Source organism: Mesoplodon bidens (genome assembly GCF_964165515.1).
Source record: "Mesoplodon bidens genome assembly, chromosome: 4".
Classification (NCBI taxonomy): domain Eukaryota; kingdom Metazoa; phylum Chordata; class Mammalia; order Artiodactyla; family Ziphiidae; genus Mesoplodon; species Mesoplodon bidens.
Genome location: NC_138160.1, coordinates 128,013,880 through 128,036,396, shown reverse-complemented (window position 1 = coordinate 128,036,396; position 22,517 = coordinate 128,013,880). Strand labels below are relative to the sequence as shown.

Genomic DNA, 22,517 nt, shown 5'->3' with positions numbered 1-22,517 from the left:
TCCCCTTAGCCCCTTGCCCGCCGCTCCCTGGCTGCAAAGGTCCCTCTGCCTTTTACCTTATATGAGCTGAAGAGGCGAGCCTGGTGTTGGGGCGAGGCGGGTGCTGAGTCCTCTGAGGTCTCCCATTGGCCCAGGCGCCTGCCACGTGACCACCTCGCCTTGACCTGCCCCTGGTGCCGACTGTTGCTTTTACCCCCTAAGGAAGGAGTGGTTGACAATTTTCATATTTCTTCTAAATTTGGAGATTTCAGACAATGCTGGGAGGCTTGGCTCCAGCTGCCAGAGGCCCATGTGGAAGTCATTAAGCTGAAGAAGGGGGGCCGGGGGAGAGCGGGAGGCAGGGAGAGGAGGAGGAGGAAGGGGGTAGGGGCCGGAGTTCTGAGGGTTGCCAGTTGTCAGCCTGGGAACATGAGCAAACTCCCTGGGAGCAAGCTGTGTGTGAGAATTTCCTCCCTCTTCCCTGGCCCCTGTGTCCCAGGACGGGAGTGGGAGTCCTGAGATTTTTTTCTGGGAACCCATAGCGGGGCAGACGCCAGTCCTGGCTCCTGGGGTCCAGAAGGTGGTGGGAATGGCAGGGGATGGGGGACCATGAGGAAGGAAATCCTCTCTCCAGAAAGCTGGGACCCTTGGATGCCAACCCCATCATTGTGCAAAGAAGGCTGGGGCCCCAGAACGCTTGCCCCTGTCACACAGGGGGCTGCGACGGGGCAGGAGAGGGAATCCGGGGACTCGCCACTGGGGCTCCCTTTCTGCTGAAGTCCTAGTCCTGAGAAACGCCTGTCTCTTGCCCTTTCTCATTATGCTCTGGCCACGTTGGCCTCCTATGGAGTCCTTAGTGTTTTTTCATGCCTCTGGGCCTTCGCAGTTGCAGTCCTCTCCACCAGATGTGCCCTCTACCCAGAGCTTCCCATAGCTGGCTGCTCCCCCTGCTTCTGGTCTCAGCTCAGAAGTCACCTCTGGGGGCTTCCCTGGTGGCGCAGTGGTTGAGAGTCCGCCTGCTGATGCAGGGGACACGGGTTCGTGCCCCGGTCCGGGAAGATCCCACATGCCGCGGAGCGGCTGGACCCGTGAGCCATGGCCGCTGAGCTTGCGCGTCCAGAGCCTGTGCTCTGCAACGGGAGAGGCCGCAACAGTGAGAGACCCGCGTACCGAAAAAAAAAGAAAGAAAAGTCACCTCTGGGAGAGGCTTACTTGGCCACCACATTATTCTCTATTGCTGTCCCTGCTTGTTGCCCTCCAGGACTGTGCCTATTTTTTACGTATCTACTGATGTACTTGCTTGTTGTCTAGCTCATCGTGGAGAGCACAACTCCCCCTGGGGAGGTCTGAGTCCCCAGGCCTCCTGCAGTGCCTGTGAGGGATAGCCGGGAAGATGTCTGTGGACGGCGGCTGTGGGCATAGGAGTGGCCGCTGAGGCTGGAGGAGGGCTCCTCCCAGTGGCCTTGTTGCTCAGAGCTTCCCTTCTGTGGCCAGGCTGGCTGGACCCCAGCTACCTTCATTCACATTCTCATTCACAGTGCCCTGGACCCCTGGTCCACATGGGACTGCTGCTCCCTCCCTCCCCTCCCTCAGGGCAGGATTCCCTCCAGCACACGGCCTGGGGCCATCCTGCACGGCGCAGCTCCAGGGGTGTGGGGTGCTGCACCCTACACCGTCGCTGACCTTAAGAGGCTCCCAGTCTAGTAGGAGGATCTTCACCCCGACTTTGTTCCTTCTGAGGAAAGAATTCTCTTGTCGGGAGGCCTGTGTGTTTGTTCCTGCCTTTGCTGTTTCTTAGCTGTGAGGTCCGGGCACAGTTCTTCAACTGCTGCTCTGAGCCTCACTTTACTCCTCTGTGAAATGGGAAACATAGGGCCTGCCTTTTGGTGTTGCCACAAGAGTCAGGTGGGTTGGCCCCTGCAGTCCTAGGGGATGGGTCAAATATGGAGCCAGACTGTGCTCAGTATTGCCTCTGCTGCTTCCCATGGAGAGTGGGGATGGGAACTGTATTTAACATCTGTGAACCTCACTTTCCTCCTCTGTAAAATGGGGCCAGAAACAGCCCCCACCTCCCAGGATTGCTGTGAAGACGAAGCGAGACCATGCTTACGAAGGGGTTAGCCCTGGGCAGCTCCAGAGTAAGTGCTCAGTAAATGCCAGATATTTATTTTAAGGGTTATGACACCACACCTGACACACAGCAGGCTTGCCATTCATGTCATCCCCTTCCCTCCTGAACCTAGAAGATGGATACCATTCACAAGCGCACCCCTGGGTTGTAAGATCATGGCAGGGAAGGCTTGTAACCCCCACTCCCTGCTCCCATTCAGTGTTCTGGTTTGACACTCCAAAGCACCACCAGCAGATCCCAGGGTAAAGATAAAGCCAGCCCAACGGAACCATCAACATTATGGAAAGTCCACTTTGGAGGTTGTGAAACTTGTTATGCTTCTATTACTTGTGCTACTGTAGCATCAGAGATATTACATCAAGACAGAAAAGAAAACAGAAAAATGACCAGTATAAGTTATGGAAAGACCCACCATTTCAATACCCAAGAACTCTGTGCCTGGCCGAGCATGAGTTGGCCACCCCTGTGAGCCAACAGTCTCCGTTATCATAAAGTCTGTTACCAGAGGCGAGAACAAGGAATAGAAGCAACCTGCAGGCAGATCCTAGGAGAGGAGGTGTCCTGGCAACAAAATATCTCAGAAGACTAACTAAATAAATGGCAGCCATATATGACTCAGTGTCCATAGATCTGTCTCAAACATTTTTGAAGCCATTTCTATTTCCTCCTATGCCCTCTCCTGGGAGTTACGAGTGCTTTACGTCTATTAACCGTTGTGTGAAGTGGCTTTTCTTTCCACACTGTGGCAAGGCAGCCGTGAAATCCCTCTGCTCCCAGAGGAAACAGGTCAGTGAGACTCTGGCTTTGTATGTGTGAATAAGGCATCTTAGGAGGTGAGGGGAGCTTCTTGTTAAGGGCTGGGTATGAGAGTGTGGTGAGTTTGTGTCCTCAGAGGGTGTGTGCAGTCAGGGGCAAGGGAATCCCTAGCGGGAGGGTGAGGGTCCTGAAGACCAGGAGACTCAGGGGGCCGGGTGGAGCTGCTCCACCTCTACAGGTGATTGATGAAGAGGTTGAGCTGATACAGTTAGAACCTTCAGGAAGGTGGTGTTTAGAGCTATGCAGGAGGGACTTTTTTGAGTCAGTGGATTAACTCAAGGATGAGATGGGCTGATGGGCTGTCTTGGTAAAGGGATGAGTTCTTTGATGCTAGAGGAATGAAAACAGGCTGATGACAACTTGGCAAGTCCCTTCCAGCCCTGAGGTCCTATGAGCTTTATCTCACACTTCATGTTCTCACCTCCGACCTGTCCCTAACCCCCAGCCCTGACTTCGTGCTAATTCAACCCAAAAGGCACAGTTCAGAGGTGATCATTCAGGAGACATGTTTTGAGAAGTGCTGTTAAAAAATCAAGCTCCAGGGCTTCCCTGGTGGCGCAGTGGTTAAGAATCCACCTGCCAATGCAGGGGACACGGGTTCGAGCCCTGGTCTGGGAAGATCCCACATGCCACTGAGCAACTAAGCCCGTGCACCACAACTACTGAGCCTGCACTCTAGAGCCCGCGAGCCATGACTACTGAGCCCGCGTGCCACAACTACTGAAGCCTGCGTGCCTAGAGCTCGTGCTCCGCAGCAAGAGAAGCCACTGCAATGAGAAGCGCGGACACCACAACGAGGAGTAGCCCCCTGTTCGCCGCAACCAGAGAAAGTCTGCGCACAGCAACGAAGACCCAACGCAGCCAAAAATAAAAATAAATAAAGTAATTTATTTAAAAAAAAAGAATTAAAAAAAATCGAGCTTCATATGTTTTCTTTGATGAGCATAAGACTTTTGTTTCATTGACAGAGTTTGATTCTGAGAGATAAGTAAGAGACAATTAGTGAGGAAGTACTTATAATTGTCATCAAACCAATTTTTCAAAGCTTAATTGTACACTTAAAAATAGTTAAAATGGGGGCTTCCCTGGTGGTACAGTGGTTAAGAATCTGCCTGCCAATGCAAGGGACACGGGTTTGAGCCCTGGCCTGGGAAGATCCCACATGCCGCGGAGCAACTAAGCCTGTGTGCCACAGCTACTGAAGCCTGCGTGCCTAGAGCCCGTGCTCCACAACAAGAGAAGCCACCACAATGAGAAGCCTGCGCACCGCAACGAAGAGTAGCCCCCGCTCACCACAGCTAGAGAAAGCCCACGCACAGCAATGAAGACCTAACACAGCCAAAAATAAAAACAAACAAATTAATTAATTAATTTAAAAAATGGTTAAAATGTTCAGTTTTATGTTATGCATATTTTTACCATAACAAAATAAATGATGTGCCTGTGTGTAGGGGTAAGTGTTGAGGTAGCAAGGTGCCCTGCTGGAGGTTAAGTTTGTGTTTTGTCTGTCCCTTAGTCCACTGCACGGACAGATCAGGACAGAAGGTCACTATGAACTGCCTGAAGGGAGTATTTCTGGGAAAGGCAGGGAGAGGGATGTAACAAACCTTTTGTGCTGATCACCAGGGAAAAGTGGTTGTAGGGGAGGGACAATGGTGTGGCACAGCCCTCAAAAATTCTGTGACTCCCCGGTATACAAATGCTGATAGGAAGCGGGACAGGTTCGCCCTTGTTGAAGGGCCCTGGGCGGTTAGCTTGGAGCCCTTCCCTGGTCTAGGGAGAATATTAGCTTTCACCTCTGTGGCCCCTTTGGGAGTTGTGAACATGACCCACGGTTTGGGATATGACTCACCAAGACCAGCTTCTGCTTGGACATTCATATCCTTCTATCATGGTCAGCACATAGATAGAGCACCAGATGGGACTCAACACAGACCCCACCCCCAAGACACCTGTAAGGACTAGGGGACCCCTGGGTGCATAAGAGGAAGATGGTAAGAACCTTGGGGAGAATGGCTACATTGCAGGTCTGACTTCCTGCTCTTACTGGCATATGGGCCTTGAACATTTGAAGTATGAGGACCAACTGAGCTGCAGTAATCACACCCTGAATGGTGCCAACAAACACCCTGTAACATGTGTGAGTGTGCGTATGGTTGCACATGTGTGTGAAAATGCACTGTTAGCCATTTGCAAGAATGTGGGAATTTGGGTGATTTTGGCTTACTTCACTGTAGTTTTCTGTTTTTGATTTTTTCCTCATTTACATTGAGGTAATGAGCTTAACTAAAGGGGCTGAGTTATATTCTATACTATAGTTATATATACAGTTATTGTATATAATATTACAGACTTCTATTTTTATTTCTATCTAATTTCTATTTTTTATTTGTGTTAAGGGAATATAATACATTCATATTATAGTACTTTACAAAATTTATAAAGATTTATTTTTAAAAATAACTTACTTAAAATATATTTATTTAAATAGCCATGGAGATCAAGCCAGCTCCTATTCCATTTTTCCCCAGGGAGGGGGACACTAATCATGACTGCTATTGGAGGGGGCTCAATTTTTCATAGAACCCAAGAGTTATGTGGTCCTTGTTTCACTGCTTGCCACAGAGCAAATTGATGCACTGCCCAGATATGAAAGGGTTATGGTAACAGAGTGGGGTTATTGGAGATAATTTCCAAATGGGAGCAACCTGGTTGATGGGATTAGGGAAAATTAATAGCCCCCTCAAGGCCTCAGCTTAAGTTGACTTTGTTTGTCCCTCTCTCCCCTTTGCCGCTGAGGTCCCCTCCCTGCTCCCCACCCCCACCCCATCCGTGTCTGCCCATCTGACACTCCTCAGCAGCCCTGAGGACTGCAGGCTGACTCCAGGCCTTCATAAACCACCCGGCACTGTTAAACAAATCCTATAATTAGAAGCCAGGTTTCCTAAACGAAGTGAAAAATGTAACATTACCCTTTGTTTGTTCACTGGATGCTCAACGCATGTCCCATGACCCAGAGGAGCTGTGACTTTGGGTTTCCAAGAAGCCTTAATAAGGTAATGTTTATAAAGTTCTTAACTTTACAACTCCGTTGGAGTACAACTCTGTGAAATGAGGACAAGCCATAATTCTGAGAGATCTGCCCCCTCCTCACCCAATGGTAGAGAATGTTATCTCCTTACGTGATGTGCAGAAAGCTCCAAGATTGGGATTAAAGGAAGTGGGTTCTGGCCCCAGCTCTGACACTGAATTGCTGTGTGACACTGTATCAGTCCCTTTCCCTCTCTGGACTTGTGTTTCACCATCTGTAAAAGAGAAGACATGATGAGACTTGCTTGTTCTAAATGTCTCTTCTAACTGACATTCTACAGTTTGATTTCTGTGTCTCTCTACCATAGGGTTGTATCTCAAGCCAGGATTCTTCTCCAGATTTGACCTCCCTTCCCTGGACTCCTCAGAAGGACCTGGTAATGTACCTTGAACTAGATAAATTGCTTGGGGTTGGCAAGACACATGGATGTATCCTTTTGTGCCTCAGCTCTGAACCCTTAGGGCTTCTCTCATGAGATAGAATGCATGCAAATAATGTGAAAATGACTTGCAGAAAAAAAAAGAACTCTTCGAAGGAATTCAAACCGGTCAACATGAGGAACAGTGGAAAGAAGCACTGTTCTGTCTGGAGATGGTAGGCATTATTAAGTTAACATAATACTATGTTAACATTATACATAATAACTGACATTTATTGAATTCTTTCTATGAACCAGACTCTGGGCTAAGGGTTTACATTCATCCTTTTAGTTAACCTCACAAGCAAATCTGTGAGGTAAGTACTTTGTCATGATCCTCACTTTATAGATAAAAAAACTGACAGTCTTTTTAGATGAAAGAATTTGCCTGAAGGACATAAGTGGTTGGAGCTAAGACTCCAGAACCCATGATTGACTGCTGTAAATCCACTGCCTACATACCTCTGATTCCATTATGGTGCTTGCGGAAGAAAGTATCGTGATAAAGCTTCTGTCATTCTGTGTTGCTGAGTGATTCTGATGAGCATAGCATGCCCAAGCAGCCTACACAGGACTTGTAATATAGGTGAGAAAGACGCCTTTGCTGGCCTAAGCCTCCAAGAGGATTGTTTGTTACTGCAGCACAACTTGGCCCATCCTGACTGATACTACTTGTCATAGGCAAAGGGAGCAGCTTTGTTCTTTGTATTCTCAAAAGGAAATTTGTCATCAGCAGATGGAAGTAGCGGGGAGGTAGACATTTAAAACAAGTAGAGACTAATAAGAAACTTGGGAGCATCTGACAGGAGTATCACTGAGATGCCAGCAAAATGATCTGTAGGGTCCCACTGAGCCTGTGATTCTAAGAATTGGTCTAAAAAACAAGATTTGTAAGTGATTCTGGAATGACAGAGTCAGAGCTGGCTCTGTGGTTGAGATAATGAGGTAGAATGCAAAGGAATCCCAATATGGAAGACAAAAAATTATGGGCATAGCTATGTGATTGCTTGATTGAAGAGCCAAACAATCCCAGTTTTTTCCAAGAGCACACTGCTGGTGGAGAGGGAGATTGGGGTCACCCCGACCCTTGAACTCTCTCCAGAGCTGACTCAGAAAACATACCCCTTGCGCACTGAGCCCTCTCGCCAGACACATTTCCCTCTAATGTAAGTTTGTCCGTAGAGCACAGCCAGGCCATATCAGAAATGATTTGGATGGCCTCTGGCTCTGTGTCCACTGCCTACTGACAGGATGCCCACTTCTAACCACGGCCTACTTCCAATGCTCATTCCCTAACTGGGAAAAAGGTTAGGGTGGGGTGGGAGTCAAGAGTGGTCTCAGAGTCCCAGCCTTTCATCTCAAGCTCTGCCCCCTTTTCCTCACTCTATGGATATGGGCAGGTTATTTCCCTTCCCTGGGCCTCAATTTTGTCTTCTGTGAAAATCTTATATTCACATGGGATTGATGCCGGGAGTAAATAAAGTCACAGATATAAATGTGCTTTGTAAACTGTAGAGTGCTATGAATGTAAGAGGGATATCACTGTTAACACTAGGCAACTACTTGCAGCATCTGCCTGGGTCCTAGGGCTGGACCACCTCTGTCTCCCAGGGCCAGAAACCTTGACACTGTCTTCTAACAGTAGAACAATGATCGAGGCTTCTTTGGAAATGGACTTTGGAAATGGTCAGATTCCATGCTAGCCACTTCTTCCTCCTTCTCCACAAATATACAATATTTATGAGAACCGACCTTCCAATGGAAATTTGGCAAGATTTCACATTCTGGAGACATTGTACCTTCCTCCACATGCCCCGAGGGCTGAGGTCATGGGCTTCCCAGGAGATGAGGGAGTTCCCACGGACACAGGGGGTACAGGGGACTGAGAGGAGAGGGGCCCAGCAAGAGCCCTGAGTCACAGGCTGGTCCTAAAATGTTGGTACTGTTACCTCCACCATCAAGAACATGAGCTCAGGAACTTTTTTTTTTAAGTTAAAAAAAACTTTTTAAATTAATTTTCTTTGGCTGCGTTGGGTCTTCGTTGCTGCGTGGGCTTTCTCTAGTTGGGGTGAGCAGGGGCTACTCTTGGTTGCGGTATGCGTGCTTCTCATTGCAGTGGCTCCTCCTGTTGCGGAGCACGGGCCCTAAGCGCACGGGCTTCAGTAGTTGTGGAATGTGAGCTCAGTAGTTGCAGCATGCAGGCTCTAGGGCGTGCAGGCTTCAGTAGTTGTGGCTCGCGGGCTCTAGAGCGCAGGCTCAGTAGTTGTGGCGCATGGGCTTAGTTGCTCTGTGGCATGTGGGATCTTAGTTCCTTGACCAGGGATTGAACCCATGTCCCCTGCATTGGTAGGTGGCTTTGTAACCACTGGACCACCAGGGAAGTCCCTATATTTGATAAATGAAGGGAATAAACCCTTCTCGAGACCTCCCAAGGCTCTTCATTGCCCCTACCTTGAAGGCCACAGCTCCTAGAAACTTACAGAGCCTCTCAGACAAGGTATTTAAACCACCACCTGGGGCAGCTTCTCAATATTTTCTCCCAACAGGTTCAGGCCACAGAGACAAGCTTCTGCAGGGAGGCCTGGGTTGAGGCTCACTGCAGCTCTAAGAGCCTGTAAGTTTTTGAGGCTGTTTTCCAGTGGGGGAGGCAGGGTGGGATTGGAGGCCTTGGCTGTGGCCATAACGCTTGCTGACATGTGAGGTGATGCATCTTGGAGTCACTGCCTGTCCCCCAAGTGGTGGGTAGTGAGTAGCCTCAGGGTTTCTCTGTTCTCTCCGCAGGTCCTGCTCTGGTAGCAGTGGGGGCCCAGGCTCCTGAGCCAGGCGCTGAGAAGCACGTGTGAATAAGGCATGTCCGCTGCCTGCAAGAAGCTTCCACCTGGTGACTCTTCAAAAAAAATAGTAAAACAAAACATGCACGTGCAAGACCCCAGCTGCAAATTCGCAGTCACGCAGATATACACCAAAACCAGTGCAATAAAAACAGCGCTATCTGAGCCAATAGCTGAAGCCAATATGTAATTCAGCCTTTGGTAAGTACCATCCGTTATTAGCTGTGTTGGGGGAGCAGGCCTTTGAACCCAAGCTGCAGGGAAAGTGTCCCCCCTCCCCCTGCCTCTCCCTCCCAGGACTCCTCTCCCATAAACAGCCAGGAGACTCCACCCCCTTTTCCCCTCATCCTCCACAGCACAAGCTCTTCTTCCTCTGGGGTCCGGGCTCTGGGGGTCTGAAGAGAACATTTCTCATGTTGTACCCTTTTCCTGCTTCCGCTGGAGGACGGGGCTTCCCACCCAAAATAGATGCAGACCCACCCAGCAAGAGGAGGGGCTGACAGCTTGTGGGGGAAGATCAGAACTCTGGATCTTGTAAGTTCAGACGTCCTGTAAACTCTGACCAGAGTATAAACATCCCCTGGGACTGAGGGGAGGATGTGCTGGTGGGCAGGGGGCCCGGCGCCTCTATCTGCCCTGGGGACAGGCTGTTTATTCAACATCCCTCACGGGCCCCCTTGGGCTCCTTCCTGTCTAGGTCTGGGCAAGTAGAGGCAGGCAGGACAGCCCCATATGGGGCCTGAGGCCTTGGACATAAGATCCGACCTCTCTGGGCTGGAAGGGAACTTTTTTTTTTTTTTTTTTCTTGCGGCACGCGGGCCTCTCACTGTTGTGGCCTCTCCCTGTTGTGGCCTCTCCCTCTGCGGAGCACAGGCTCCGGACGCGCAGGCCCAGCGGCCATGGCTCACGGGCCCAGCCGCTCCGCGGCATATGGGATCCTCCTGGACTGGGGCACGAACCCACGTCCCCTGCATCGGCAGGAGGACTCCCAACCACTGTGCCACAGGGAAGCCCTGGAAGGGAACTTCTAAAGCTCAACAAGCTCAACTCTCTCTTCTTTTTGCATCTCCCTCACAACTGGTCTTCTGGCCTCTGCTAAAACACCTTGGCTAATGGGGAGCTCAGGGCAATCCATTCTATTACTGGCACTCTGGCAGCTGGAAAGTTTTAGAAAAAAGTTGTTCTAGAATTGTTCAGTGTGAGCTGATTGAGCACAGCTAAGAATAATGTGTACAACAAAATAATAGCAGGGCCATTCGCTGAGCTCACGCTGTGCCAGGTGCTTTATGTGCGTTATCCCATTAAAGTCTCCTTCCTCTCAAGGAGGACACATAGGCTCAGAAAAATTAGGCCACTTGCCCAAGGTGACCCAGCAGTTTTGTGGAGGGGCTGGGGTTCAGTTGCTTTAGTTCAAAGTGTGTGCTTTAAATATTAGCCTATACTGGTTTTTCCCAATCAAAAAGCAAAAATAGCACACATAACACAAAAACACCATACAACAAACACAGTCACACACAAACCAACCACATTACAATAAAAACAACCCAAACTGGCCAAATCTTAAGTACCCTTTGTATGCCAGGCAAATCATAATTTTTATGATAAAGCCACTTTAACAACCCTAGGAGGAAACTGAGGCTCATTGAAGTTAGGAAAACTGGATGTGGCTACATTAGAAGGGGCAGAGCATGTGTCCAAGCCCCACTTCTGAAGTCTGCCGTCTCCCGCTACACCATATTGCATGATAGGAGGGCACTGTAGCATAACGAAAGAGAAAACTTTTATCATTATTATTATTATGTTCAACATCGAGAGCTTTAAAAAGCGGGATGTGCATCCTCAGAGATGAATGATCTCCCTACACTGGACATGTCTAGCAAAGATGCTTTAGAAGAGGCTCCTACACAAGATATCCCCCAGCGTCAATCCGCAGCCCAGAAACACAAACTTGGTGTTTTCGAGGCTGGATGCTGGGTGGAAGGGAGGCCTCGGCCACCCAGCCCCAGAGCACAAGCCCACCCCTTGCAGTCCTTCTCCTCCTCAACTCGCATTTCCTTGACGGCTCCCCTGGGGGAGGAGGTATTGGCGCCTGGCCTGGGCAGAGGGTCATGTGGATGTGGCGGACCCTCTGCATGTCCCAGTGGCCGCCCCATTCAACACCCAGGCCTTGCCCTTTTTGAGAACTGGGAGCTTTCTGGCTGGGTCTGTTCCCACCAACAGCGTTCCCATCCAGGGAGCTTAAAATAGTGCCTCTTGGCTGGGGCTCTGGAGTGAGCAGTGAGGGAGGCATTTGTGCAAATATGGGCCTGGGAGAAGGACTCCTACCCCAAGAGGGTGGGGGTGGGGTGGGGTGGGCAGTGCGGCAGGAGAGCCAAGACCTCCAGTGGAGGATGTGCCCTCCTGGCCACAGCCCCCCTCAATCTTGCAGTAGAGGCGCCTGCTAGTCTCCTCCTGCCTCCCCGACCTTACTGGGTCCACTTGGGCAAATCTCTACACCGAATCCCGCAGGTCTTCCTGGCCCAGCCGAGGCTCCAGGGTGGGCCCACTGGGAACAGGGACCTCTACATTCTTCTGCTGGTTCTATCCTTGTCCCCACCTCCTACCTAGGAACACTCCAGAAGCATCCTTTTGAAGGCCCAACTCAAAAGTTATTTTTAATAATCACAGTGACAATTGCAGCTGCCACTAACTGAGGGCTTACTTTTGTCAAACGCTCTGCTAAGTGCTTTAACATGCATTGTCTTTGGTTCCCACGACCATCCACTGAGAGCCAAGTTACCATTATCTCCACTCTGCAGAAGAAACTAAGGCTCAGAGAAGTCAAGTAACTTTCCCAAGGTCACACAGCTCTGAATTGGCAGAGGCAGGATTAAAACTCAGGTCTGTCAACCTCTGGAGTCTGAACTCTTACCTCCTGAGCTGCACCTCCCCCTCTGGGTCCCCGCTGCTCTGGGCTCCCGTGCTCCATCCCAGCATTATCACCCTGTATCACATACATACGGCTGTTTTGATTCAATGCATCAAGTATTCAGTGAAGGCCTACTATGTGCCAGGAACATTGCTGGGTGCCATGCCCACACCCTGGGAGCTCTCAGATCCCCTTGGAGGACTCTAGTCTGGGCTTGGGCTCAGTGACCTCCCTGACATGCAGGATCTGGTTTGAAGATGTCAGGGTGAGGTTGAGGCAAGCACAGATCCTCCTTGATGATCAGCTGCCTCCTTCCTGGACATTCCTGCCTCCTTCCTGGCTGTGATGCTCCTCTCCTTCCCGCACAGCAGGGAACAGCAGCATGTGCAGGAATCAGACAAACTTGCTTTGAATGCTCTGTGACTTTGGGCTCTCTGAGCCTCAGTTTCCCCATCCGTAGATTCGGGATAAAATTAGGACCTCACCACAGGGTGGTTGGAAGGATTTAATAAAACAGTGCACAGGAAGGACTTAGCACAGTGCCTGGTGGTCAGTAAGTAGAATTATACAGCAGCTATTATTGCTAATTGTTTCTTTCTGAAAATTATGGTGTCCAGGTGCCAGATGCTTAGGGCCTAGCACGTGGTAGGTGCTCCACGTGAAGGGAATCACTCACACAGCACACAGAAGCCCCCAACCCTCCCCACCTCTGCCCCCTCACTCTTGGCTGGTCGTGCTGTTCCTGATCTGATGTGGAAGGTGTCCCGGACACTGGTCCTCATCAACAGTAGGGTCACTTGGGCAGCCGGGGGCAGGCAAAGGACTTTTATTTACCTGGTTCCCTCGTTTTCAGCCCAGGGTCCATTCTAGGGAAAAGGGGTGGCTGGCACGGAAGTTCTGCCAGGATTTGCCTGCTCCTTGGGGGTGTCTGGCTTTCTGGTGGCGCCACCTGGTGGTAAGTACAGAACTGCTCCTAGCTGGGAGGCAGCCAACAGACCTGGTGGCTCTGAGCACGACCATTCCCTGACACTCACTCTCCAGCCCATCCACCCCTTTCCTCATTCCCCTGTGTTGACCACCTTCTGCGAGAAAAGACCTAAGGACCCCAACTCTGCTGTGGGGCAGAGACCCCTGAAGCCCAATTTCCCATGCCTCCCTCAGGCCTGGCTCTGACCTGAGGGGTAGGGTCTCTAAGTGGTTGGCCAGGGTTCACCCTCAGGATATCCTTCAGGGCTGATGACCTCTCAGTGGTTTCTATAAACCAAGGCTGGAAGAATGGGCCTCCTTCCTGGCCTGGATCTCCCTCCACATTGAGGGGGCTCTGGGACTCCCAGAGGGACTGGTCTGGCTCCTAGGTTCCCTCTTAAGCAGCCAAGAGGCCTAGCCCAGCCCAGAGCTGTATGTATAAAGTTTGGAGAAAACTAGTAAGAATTAGAAGACTGAATTGTGCTCAAACCAGCCTTACCCCGCCTTGCACCGACATGCTGTGTGAGCTTGGGTAAGGCCCGTCCCTCCCTGGGCCTTGGTCTCCTTGTGGTAGAATGGCGGTGGGGCAGGGAATGAGCTAGGGGATAGGTGAGGACCCCTATAGCTCCCAGACTGGGGCCTTGTTAAGGTGCAAATTCCTGGGCCCGCCCCATCAGAACTCTGGGCTCAGGACCCTGGAATCTACGTGAAGTTGGAAGCTGAGGCGGCCAAGTCCTGTCTTCGGGAGACGGAAGCCAGCAGTGTGTGTCGACAGCAGGTAAGGAGAGTGTGGTGGTTTTAGGGGTCCTGAGAAGCAGAGGAACCCCCTAGCAGCCCAATCCCCATCTTTTAATTTCTCCACCTTTCCGTGGATGCAGGGATGTGTCCCCCCAGCTGCGTGTCTGTTGGACCCCACCGGCAGCAGCAGCAGAGCGACAGCAAGGAGGCTGCACAGGTTACAGCCAGGTTGCCCCCATCCTTCTCCCCCTTGTGCTGGCTGTTTCACTTGTTCAAAGGACAGTGGGGGGTGGCTGGGACAGCCTGGGGTGGGACTGGGGGCCCTTGTTGCTTGAGGAAGTATTTTCAGAGTCCCCCTCCCTCTGGAGTTTCCAGTGGTAGAATAGAGCCCTGTCTAGTATTTGACCAAATATGGTGGTATCTCTCATGAGCTCAAGCCTCAGCCAGCTTCTCAGTTATGCTGTGGAAACCTGCCCCGGACAGATTAATCTTGTGACATTCAGGAGCGCCTTGCACCCTGCGTTCTTCCCCTCGGTGATTCCTGTAAATGGCCAAGAGTGGCCCTGAGTAGGATGGTGCAGTCCTGGATGCCTGTTCACGGTGTCCCTCCCCTGTCCTCTTCACACCCCCTTCCACCCCCTCCTCCATCTCCCGGGGTGGGGGGACTTGTTCGCTTACATTCAGCTGGGCTGCTCACTCAAGGGGAGAGATCCAGACCAGCAGGGCTGGTCCGTTCAGCCCGTGATTCCAGGATGTGTAGAGCCTGGGGTCACCTGAGCTCATGAAATTGTGGCCAGAGCCTGTGAAGCCCAGAAGTCTCTCAGCCATGAGGGTGGGCCCGAGGGGGTAGAAAGGAGAACTGGCTGAGCAATGAGAACCATGCTTGCTCTCATGCTAATAGAACAGCTAACGTTCCCAGTAACAATTATACAATTATTTTATAATGATAACTTTCATAATAAACATCTGTGTTTATTGAGCACATACTACGTGGCACTGTGCCAGTTGTTTAACATGGGTTATCTCCCTTACTCCTGTGGCAGCCCCGAGAGGTGGCTACTATGACAGCCCCATCCTAGAGATGGGGGCACTGAGACTCAGAAATATTTCAGGGAGAAATGGGCCAGGCCACTGTCGATTCCTGGGTACGACTCCCATTTTACAGAGAAGGAAACTGAGGCTGAGAGAGAGTGGAAGTCACAAGCAGCCACAAAGGGGCAGGCCCTTGGAGTGGAGACCTTCTCTACACGAGGGGGAGCGTTGCATCTGGAAGGCCAGGACAACTGGCCGTGAAGTCCTCACGAACCCGTGACTTGGTCTGTGTGAGAGCACACAGATTCAGAAACATGTTCATAGCAGGCCAGAATTGTGCAGAAAATATGCCAAGAAAAACAGAGTGGGGTGGTGGATAAAGCCCCACATGGGGACCAGATACGAACCCCAGCTCTGTCATCTCTCACTCACTGTATAATCCTAGACAAGTCCCTTCTTTACTCTGGCCTCAGTTTCCCCTCCTGTGAGCTACCAGTGTACTGGGGGCCACGGAGCTCACCTGAGGCTGGCTGAGGCCGGGGTGCCTGAGGCTGTTTCCCTGGGAGATGGGGCCTGTGTCCCACTCCTGGCTAGCTCTCTCTGAGAACATTTGATCTCCTGACCAACGGACAGCCTGTCCCTCCTCCACCCTTGCCCCCTTGCCATCCCCCAAACTAACGAAGCCGATTGTCTCAGGCGGCCCTGTGGGTGCTGGCTGGGCGGCCAGCCGCAGGCCACAGGCGGAGGTGCCACCCGCCAGAGCCCCATCAGACACACAGGGCATTGTCCCTCAGTCAACAGCCCCTGGGCACCTCGGCCCAGCTCCTGGCCTGCCCCCACGCCCCTCACCGCCTGCCACTGCGCCAGGCCCAGCCAGCTGGGGGCCCAAGGCTCCCAGGCGATGACGAGCCCACCCACCCACTCCCCCGGCAGCCCCCTGATGAGCTATAATTGCTTCGCGCAGTCCTGTTGCTGCCATTCTCCTGGCGGAGGCATCTGGGGTTCCAGGCGGGTGGCAGCTGCAGGCCGATCGCCTGGCTCGCAGGATGGACTGGCCACACAACCTGGTACGTGACGATTCCCCACTCCACCCCCGTCCCTTTTTAGGGCCTGAATGTTTCGTTACTTCTTCTCTATTGATTAATAGCAGCCTCTGTTTGGCTTGGAATCTGCAGAGGTGAGTTCTCCCTCTGTCCTCTCCCCCAGGACACGAAGGAAACAGAGACAGGTCTCAGAGGCTGCAGCCATGGCCAGTAGCTCGGCTCCTGAGCTGGGCTCAGCCCCATGACACTGAAGCCCTTTCAGGCCAAAGGCATATGGGGAGATCTTGGCCATCTCTGTTATCGGGGTTTTTCCAAAGAGTCTCTGGGTCCTGAGATCTAGGCTGTGTGACCCTGGGCAAGTCCTTCTGTTTCTCTGTTTCCCATCTATAAAGGGAGAGCCAGAGTTTAAGAACGCCATGTGAGAAGCTCTGATGAGAAAGCCTATTGTTAGGGAGACATTTTTCTGCAGCAGAATTTAGGACCAAAATGGAAGAATCCAGCCACTTGAATCTGTCATGGATTTTGTGCCAAGAAATGGTTCTGCTGAGAGGGGCTCTGCCAGAACTTGTTTCTAAGGGACAAGACTGGCTGGGTAGATTGGCACGGGCCGTGTGGGTTGTAGGGTGAGGGATACAGGGCAGGTGGGAGCCTGGCTAGATTCAACGAGGAGATGAAATTCCCCCTAGAGGGTCCTCCCTTCTGACCAGCCCTGGCCCCCACCCAAGTCCTGGCCTTTCTCTCCCGGCTTCCTGAGGAGTCTGTGTTCTGCTGGGCTCCCAGGTCCTCTCCCGTGTGAGTGAGAGGCTTTCCTGATGCTCCCAGATGTGGATGGCGTTGGGTGAGGGTGGACAAGGGGTCAGGCAGGTAGAGGGTCCGGGTGTGGACGAGGGGAGCAAAGCTGTCATGGAGGCCAACAGGGATCCTTGGCCATGACCTGCCCACCTCCCCAGCTGCATCTCCCAACTGCTTCTTTCAGCCTCCTTTCAGCAAAGCTCTTAACCAACTGAAACTTCATTTCACACTTTCCTTCCCCCACCCCATACAATTTTTAGGCTCCCTCTGCCCATATCTGCCTCTGTCTTATCCTTCAAACCTCACCAGACACTCCCTCTCCCCAGAAAGTCTTTGCAAGACCACCCCACTGCCACAAGGCTAAGCGGGTGGCCCTGCTCTTCTCTAACCACATGCTGTGTGGTCCCATCCACACACTGCTGCTAGCGAGGCTTAGGTGCACGTTTTCTTGTTCGCCGTCTGTTTTCCTTGCCAGACTGTAAGCGACAGATGGGCAGGGATGGTGACAGGCATTCATTCACTCAGCAAATGTTTACTGAATACCTAAGTGCCCAGTACCGTGCAGACACAGGGGACAAGGCAGTGTGTGGGAACGGATACGATGCTGGCCCTCATGGAGCCTGTGCTAGGTGTGGGCCCAACGTATGAAAGAATCACATGTATGCACCATAAGACTGCAGTCACGCAAGAGGCATCAGGTGTTGAGAGCCCAAGAAGGTCCACAGAGGCCTTCCTAAGGAAGCGGCACTGGAGCCAAGACCTGAAGGGTGAGAGGCAGGACTCTGCAGGGAACAGCCTGTGCAAGGTCCTTGTGCAGAAAGGAGCATGGGGAGAGGAAGGTTTGCGAGAAGGCCCGAGGCTGAAGCACGGGTGTGAGGGGCAGCCAGGAGTGATTTGAGGGAGGAGAACTCAGCAGAGGTCTGGCCTGGGCAGGTGATGTTAATAGGTTTGCATTTCAAACACCCATCCTTGGCCAGGGTGTGGAGAATTGATTGGAAGGAGACAGGGGAGGATGTGGGGTACCAGGTAGGAGGCTGGTTGAGCTGTCCAAGAAGGGTAGGCTGGTGGTACAGATAGTGAAGTGGATGGCTGGGGAGATTTTTTTTTTTTTTTTTTTTTTTTTTTTTGCGGTACGTGGCCCTCTAACTGTTGTGGCCTCTCCCCTTGCGGAGCACAGGCTGCAGACGCACAGGCTCAGCGGCCATGGCTCATGGGCCCAGCCGCTCCGCGGTATGTGGGATCTTCCTGGACCAGGGCACGAACCCACGTCCCCTGCATCAGCAGGCGGACTCTCATCCACTGCGCCACCAGGGAAGCCCTGGGGAGATTCTTAAGAGGTGCATCAGGACTTAGCGATGACCGTGGTGCATACATGCATCTGTACACATGTGGTGGGCTGGTGGGACCAGGCCAGGGCATGACAGGTGAGGGTGGCCCCGCTAGAGGCCTTGCTTCTTCCTTCCCCCTTACTTGGGCCCCAAATCTTAGCCCAGAGGGAGACCTGGCTCTCCCACCTTTGACCTGTGGCCTTCCTCCCCAGCTATTCCTTCTCACCATCTCCATCTTCCTGGGGCTGGGCCAGCCCAGGAACCCCAAAGGCAAGAGGAAGGGGCAAGGGCGGCCTGGGACCCTGGCCCCTGGGCCTCACCAGGTGCCGCTGGACCTCGTGTCCCAGGCAAAGCCATATGCCCGCATGGAGGAATATGAGAGGAACCTGGGGGAGATGGTGGCCCAGCTGAGGAACAGCTCCGAGCCGGCCAGGAGGAAGTGTGAGGTCAACCTGCAGCTGTGGCTGTCCAACAAGAGGAGCCTGTCGCCCTGGGGCTACAGGTAGGCCAGGCTGGGCAGCAGTGGGTAAGCTGTGTGTTGGGGGCTGGAGGGGATGCCTTGCCCACTCTCCCTGTCATTGTAAGAGCTAAGACCTTGGATTTGGAGGCCTGGGTTTGCATCTTGGCTCTGCCTTTTACTGGCTGTGTGGCTTTGGGCAAGTGGCTTAGCCTCTCTGAGCCTCAGATTCCTCAACTATAAGTGGAGGTGATAATAATATCTACTTCATAGGCTTGTTATTAAATGAGATTTCCATGCAGGGCACTGCCGTTGTGTTCTCCAAGTCTCCAGTGAAGGGCCTGCAAGGCATTCCCCAAATGTCACGTCCTCCAGCTCCGAGTGCCTTGTACACACCTCTAGTTACAGCACTTCCAGGCAGTACTGAGTTGGCTGTGTGCACATCTGTCTCTCATGCTAGACTGGAACCATCCCAGTGCCTGCATCAGAATCATCTAAGGATTCTCATGCCCCATTCAATCAAAACCTCCAGGGATGAGGCTCAGCAAGTGGCATTATCTACATTTCCACATGGTTAGGATACACAGCTGGGCTTGGGAATCAAGACCTGCTGCCCCTAGGGGACAGGAGTGGTGTCTTAACTTGGTTGTAGCTCCACTTCCCAGCACACCACCTGGGCACACAGAAGGGGCCATGTGTATATGTGGAGAATAAATAATGAAGAAAAGGACTGACCCTGAAGGGTCCTCACTCATGAACCCAGGCCAGAGATTTTTAGCCACACACCTTATGTCCTGAGACTCTAGAAGAGTATGTTCAATAGTTTTCTGTGACAGTGTAAAGACCAATATGGTAGCCACTAGCCTCATGTGACTACTGAGCACTTGGAATGTGGCTAGTGTGACTGGGGAGCTAATTTTAATTATTTTAAGCTCAAACAGCCACATGTTGCTAGTGGCTCCCATACCTGGAAGGTGGCAACTGGAAGGGTCCATAAAGATCCTCCGAAGCTGGCCTTCTACTTTACTGTGCCCATGACTTTCCTGGGGATCTTAAGAGGATGCAGGTTCTGATTCAGGAGGTCTGGGGTAGGGAGAGATCCAGCATTTCTAACAAGCTCCCAGGTGATGCTGATGCTGCAGGTCCACAAGCCCACTGCCTTTCCTCCAGCACGGCATGGTCTTGCTGTACAATCAAAACCTGGGTTAGGAAAGGCAGGGGCATCGGGGGTGGGCACTAATTTGTCTTTCCCACAACCTTCCTTCTGCCCTGTACTCTCTCCTGCCTTCCCGCAGCATCAACCATGACCCTAGCCGCATTCCTGCAGACCTGCCGGAGGCGCGGTGCCTATGTCTGGGCTGCGTGAACCCCTTCACCATGCAGGAGGACCGCAGCATGGTGAGCGTGCCCGTGTTCAGCCAGGTGCCTGTGCGTCGTCGCCTCTGCCCGCTGCCGCCACGCACCGGGCCCTGCCGCCAGCGCGCAGTCATGGAGACCATCGCCGTCGGCTGCACCTGCATCTTCTGAGACAGCCCTCCCTGCACCCCCGTGCCGAGCAAGGCAATGAAAAGTAAAGGCTGTCTTTCGGAAAGCAAGACTTTGGGTTTGCTCCTTGTGGCTCTGAAGCCAAAACCGGGTGGGAGATAGATTTCGATCAATGTGAAGGAGGATTTTTCCATCACCCCGTGTTCTCCAGCGCTGAGATGGGTTATTACAAAAATATTGCATTCATGTCTACCATGTAGGATAGTTACTTTCTTTAATTTGGGTTTATAAGCCTATATTTCAGCCACGTTATTGGAGCTTGGTTGGTATAAACCTATCTAGCAATGAACAAGAGTTGATTCTCCCCAGTTAAGTCAAGGGCCATTACAAAGAGGCCCTTTAGAAGCAGTGAGCTCCCTGTCTCTGGAAGGTTCCAGCTGAGGCTGAGCCTCTAAAGAGTATTGTGGAGCGGATTCCTCCTTTGGATAGAGTCGATGATGCACATGGTCTCCTTCAACCCAGATTCTCTGCATGTCAGACTTAGATCCAGAGAAGAGCCTCCAGGTTGCCAAAGAGCAGGGGGTTTTAACCTGGGCCGGTTAGCACCTAAATTTTCATGTGGGCATGTCTTTCTGGGCTGGAGACTCCTGGCTTTGAACAAACACTCAAGAGTTGAGAACATTAATGAAGATCATTCTTTCATCCAGCCTTATCCACAAGGGGATCTGGTTAGATGGTTTGCTGTATCAGTGGTTCTCAAACTATAGCTAGCACTGGAATCCCCCGAAGGGCTTGTTTAAATACAAATTGCTGGGCCCCATGCACAGCGGTTCTGAGTCAGTAGGTTTGAGGGGGGCGCTGAGACTTTGCCTTTCTAACCCAGTGGTTCCCAGGTGATGCTGATGCTGCTGGTATGGGGACCACACTTTGAGAACTACTGGCTTATACCAAGACCCTTTGCTGATCAAAAAGGCAGTGTGGACTGACTTGCCCTAAAGCCCCTGCTGGCTCCTGACCCCTGGATGCTAATTCCAACCCCCTTTCCCATTAGCCCCTTGCAATTCAATCCTCCCCTGCCCTCCTAGCTCCTGCAGAAAATCCTAAGTCAGCTGTTCTAGGGGCTAAAAATACCTTCCCTCTCCGAAGACAGCTGAGGGGCTCAGGCTATTTTCTGAGGGTAAGAATAGCTGGCACTTTACAGTTAATTTCAATAAGAGGGCCAATAGCCAGCACAGGAATACTTTGCTTGGCTGCTCTAACTTCAGTGCCTGAAGCAGCTTTAGTTCTGAATGTTTTCAGGGTCTAATTCATGAAAGGGCAGTGGTTAGGTATGTGCCTGCCTGGGCTGGCAAGTAACTTACCTTTTTTGGTATTGTTCTAGAGTGGATACTGGTTAAAATTACCCCAGGAAGCTTCGGCCTGGTTCCAGACACATGGAAAATAGACTTCATGTGCCAGCGCGTGCGGATGCCTTCAGCAGCCGCTTCTCCTCCCTGGGGGGTTGCTATTCTCTGAAGCCCCTGCAGCCTGCTCTCCAGGCCTTAAGACTTCAGCTGAACACAAGGGACCCATGGCCTCCAAGGCCTTTTTGTGGGGTAAGGGCCTGGGAGCCCCCTGGGTGCCCAGGGCATAGGGATCGGGTGCAGAAGCTCCTCATCTGGGTGGTTCTGGCTGTCCTCCTCCTACCAGCGCATCAGACACACAGAGATGCTCAACAAATGCCAGTTAGTTTTATGCGGATCTTGCCTTTTCCTCTTTCTGGGCTTCGGTTTTCTCATCTGTGAAACGAGCAGGTGGGATTTAGGGATCTCCAGTGTCTTTTCTGGTTTTACTATTCTGTGACTTAGGAGCTTGGCCTGGCAGCTGGCCCTTCCCAGTTCCGTGGTTTAAAGGCAGCAGCAGGGAGTTCAGGACCTTTGGAGAGGCAGGTCTACACTACCCCAGAACCTCATTTGCTCTAAGTGGGTTTCATGTTTTCCACTGTCTGGTGAGAACTTCCCACTCCGTGAGAACAGAGGCCTCATTTAACTCCTTCAACGTTGCATGGGCAATACCTAGCAAGTGCCCAGTGCAAAATAGGGGTGCAGGGCTTGGTGAACGAATGAATGTATACATGCACAGAAGCCTCTAGAGGGAGCCCAAGCTCTGCCCTTAGCTTCCCCTGTGGCTCCTTCAAAGGTGGGTCAGGATCAAGGTGGGTCAGGATCAAGGCTTTCCTCTCTCCCTCACTATTCCTCACCCACCTCAAACTCTACCCTCTACAGCCCTCCTCCCCACAAAGTGCTGAAATTTTGCTTGGCTCACCTGCTCTAGGGGTGGAGTCTAGGGGTGAAGCGTTAAAAGTCTACTGCGTTGCACCCGGGACTCCTGAGGTGGTGTGGTCTCTTTCCTGTTTTGTTTGGCAGATCATAGGGCTCTCTCTGTCTTTGCAAATGCTCTGTCTTCTCCCAGAGAGCTGTGGGCCCTTGGGGGCTTCTTTCCTGGCCTGAGAAGGCTAGGGTG

The 22,517-nt window shown here is 52.0% G+C and overlaps 1 protein-coding gene and 1 long non-coding RNA gene across 3 annotated transcripts; both read left to right on the top strand.

Annotated features, from left to right (window-relative positions):
* The first annotated feature begins 9,748 nt into the window (after positions 1 to 9,748).
* Positions 9,749 to 14,103, top strand: LOC308616492. Its single transcript, XR_014015723.1, has 3 exons — positions 9,749 to 9,800; positions 13,818 to 13,918; positions 14,019 to 14,103. It is a non-coding gene; the product is annotated as an uncharacterized lncRNA (long non-coding RNA).
* A 1,781-nt stretch (positions 14,104 to 15,884) lies between these two features.
* On the top strand, positions 15,885 to 20,057 carry IL17B (interleukin 17B; the record flags this gene model as incomplete). Of its 2 annotated transcripts, XM_081231750.1 has the most annotated exons (3): positions 15,885 to 15,977; positions 18,286 to 18,575; positions 19,826 to 20,057. In XM_081231750.1, the coding sequence occupies exons 1-3, from the start codon at positions 15,957 to 15,959 to the stop codon at positions 20,055 to 20,057; spliced, it is 543 nt and encodes a 180-aa protein (XP_081087876.1). In that variant the 5' UTR covers positions 15,885 to 15,956. The 2 variants fall into 2 exon arrangements, with proteins under 2 accessions (XP_081087876.1, XP_081087875.1); XM_081231749.1 differs by lacking the exon at positions 15,885 to 15,977 and having other exon boundaries at positions 17,525 to 18,575.
* Positions 20,058 to 22,517: the final 2,460 nt, after the last annotated feature.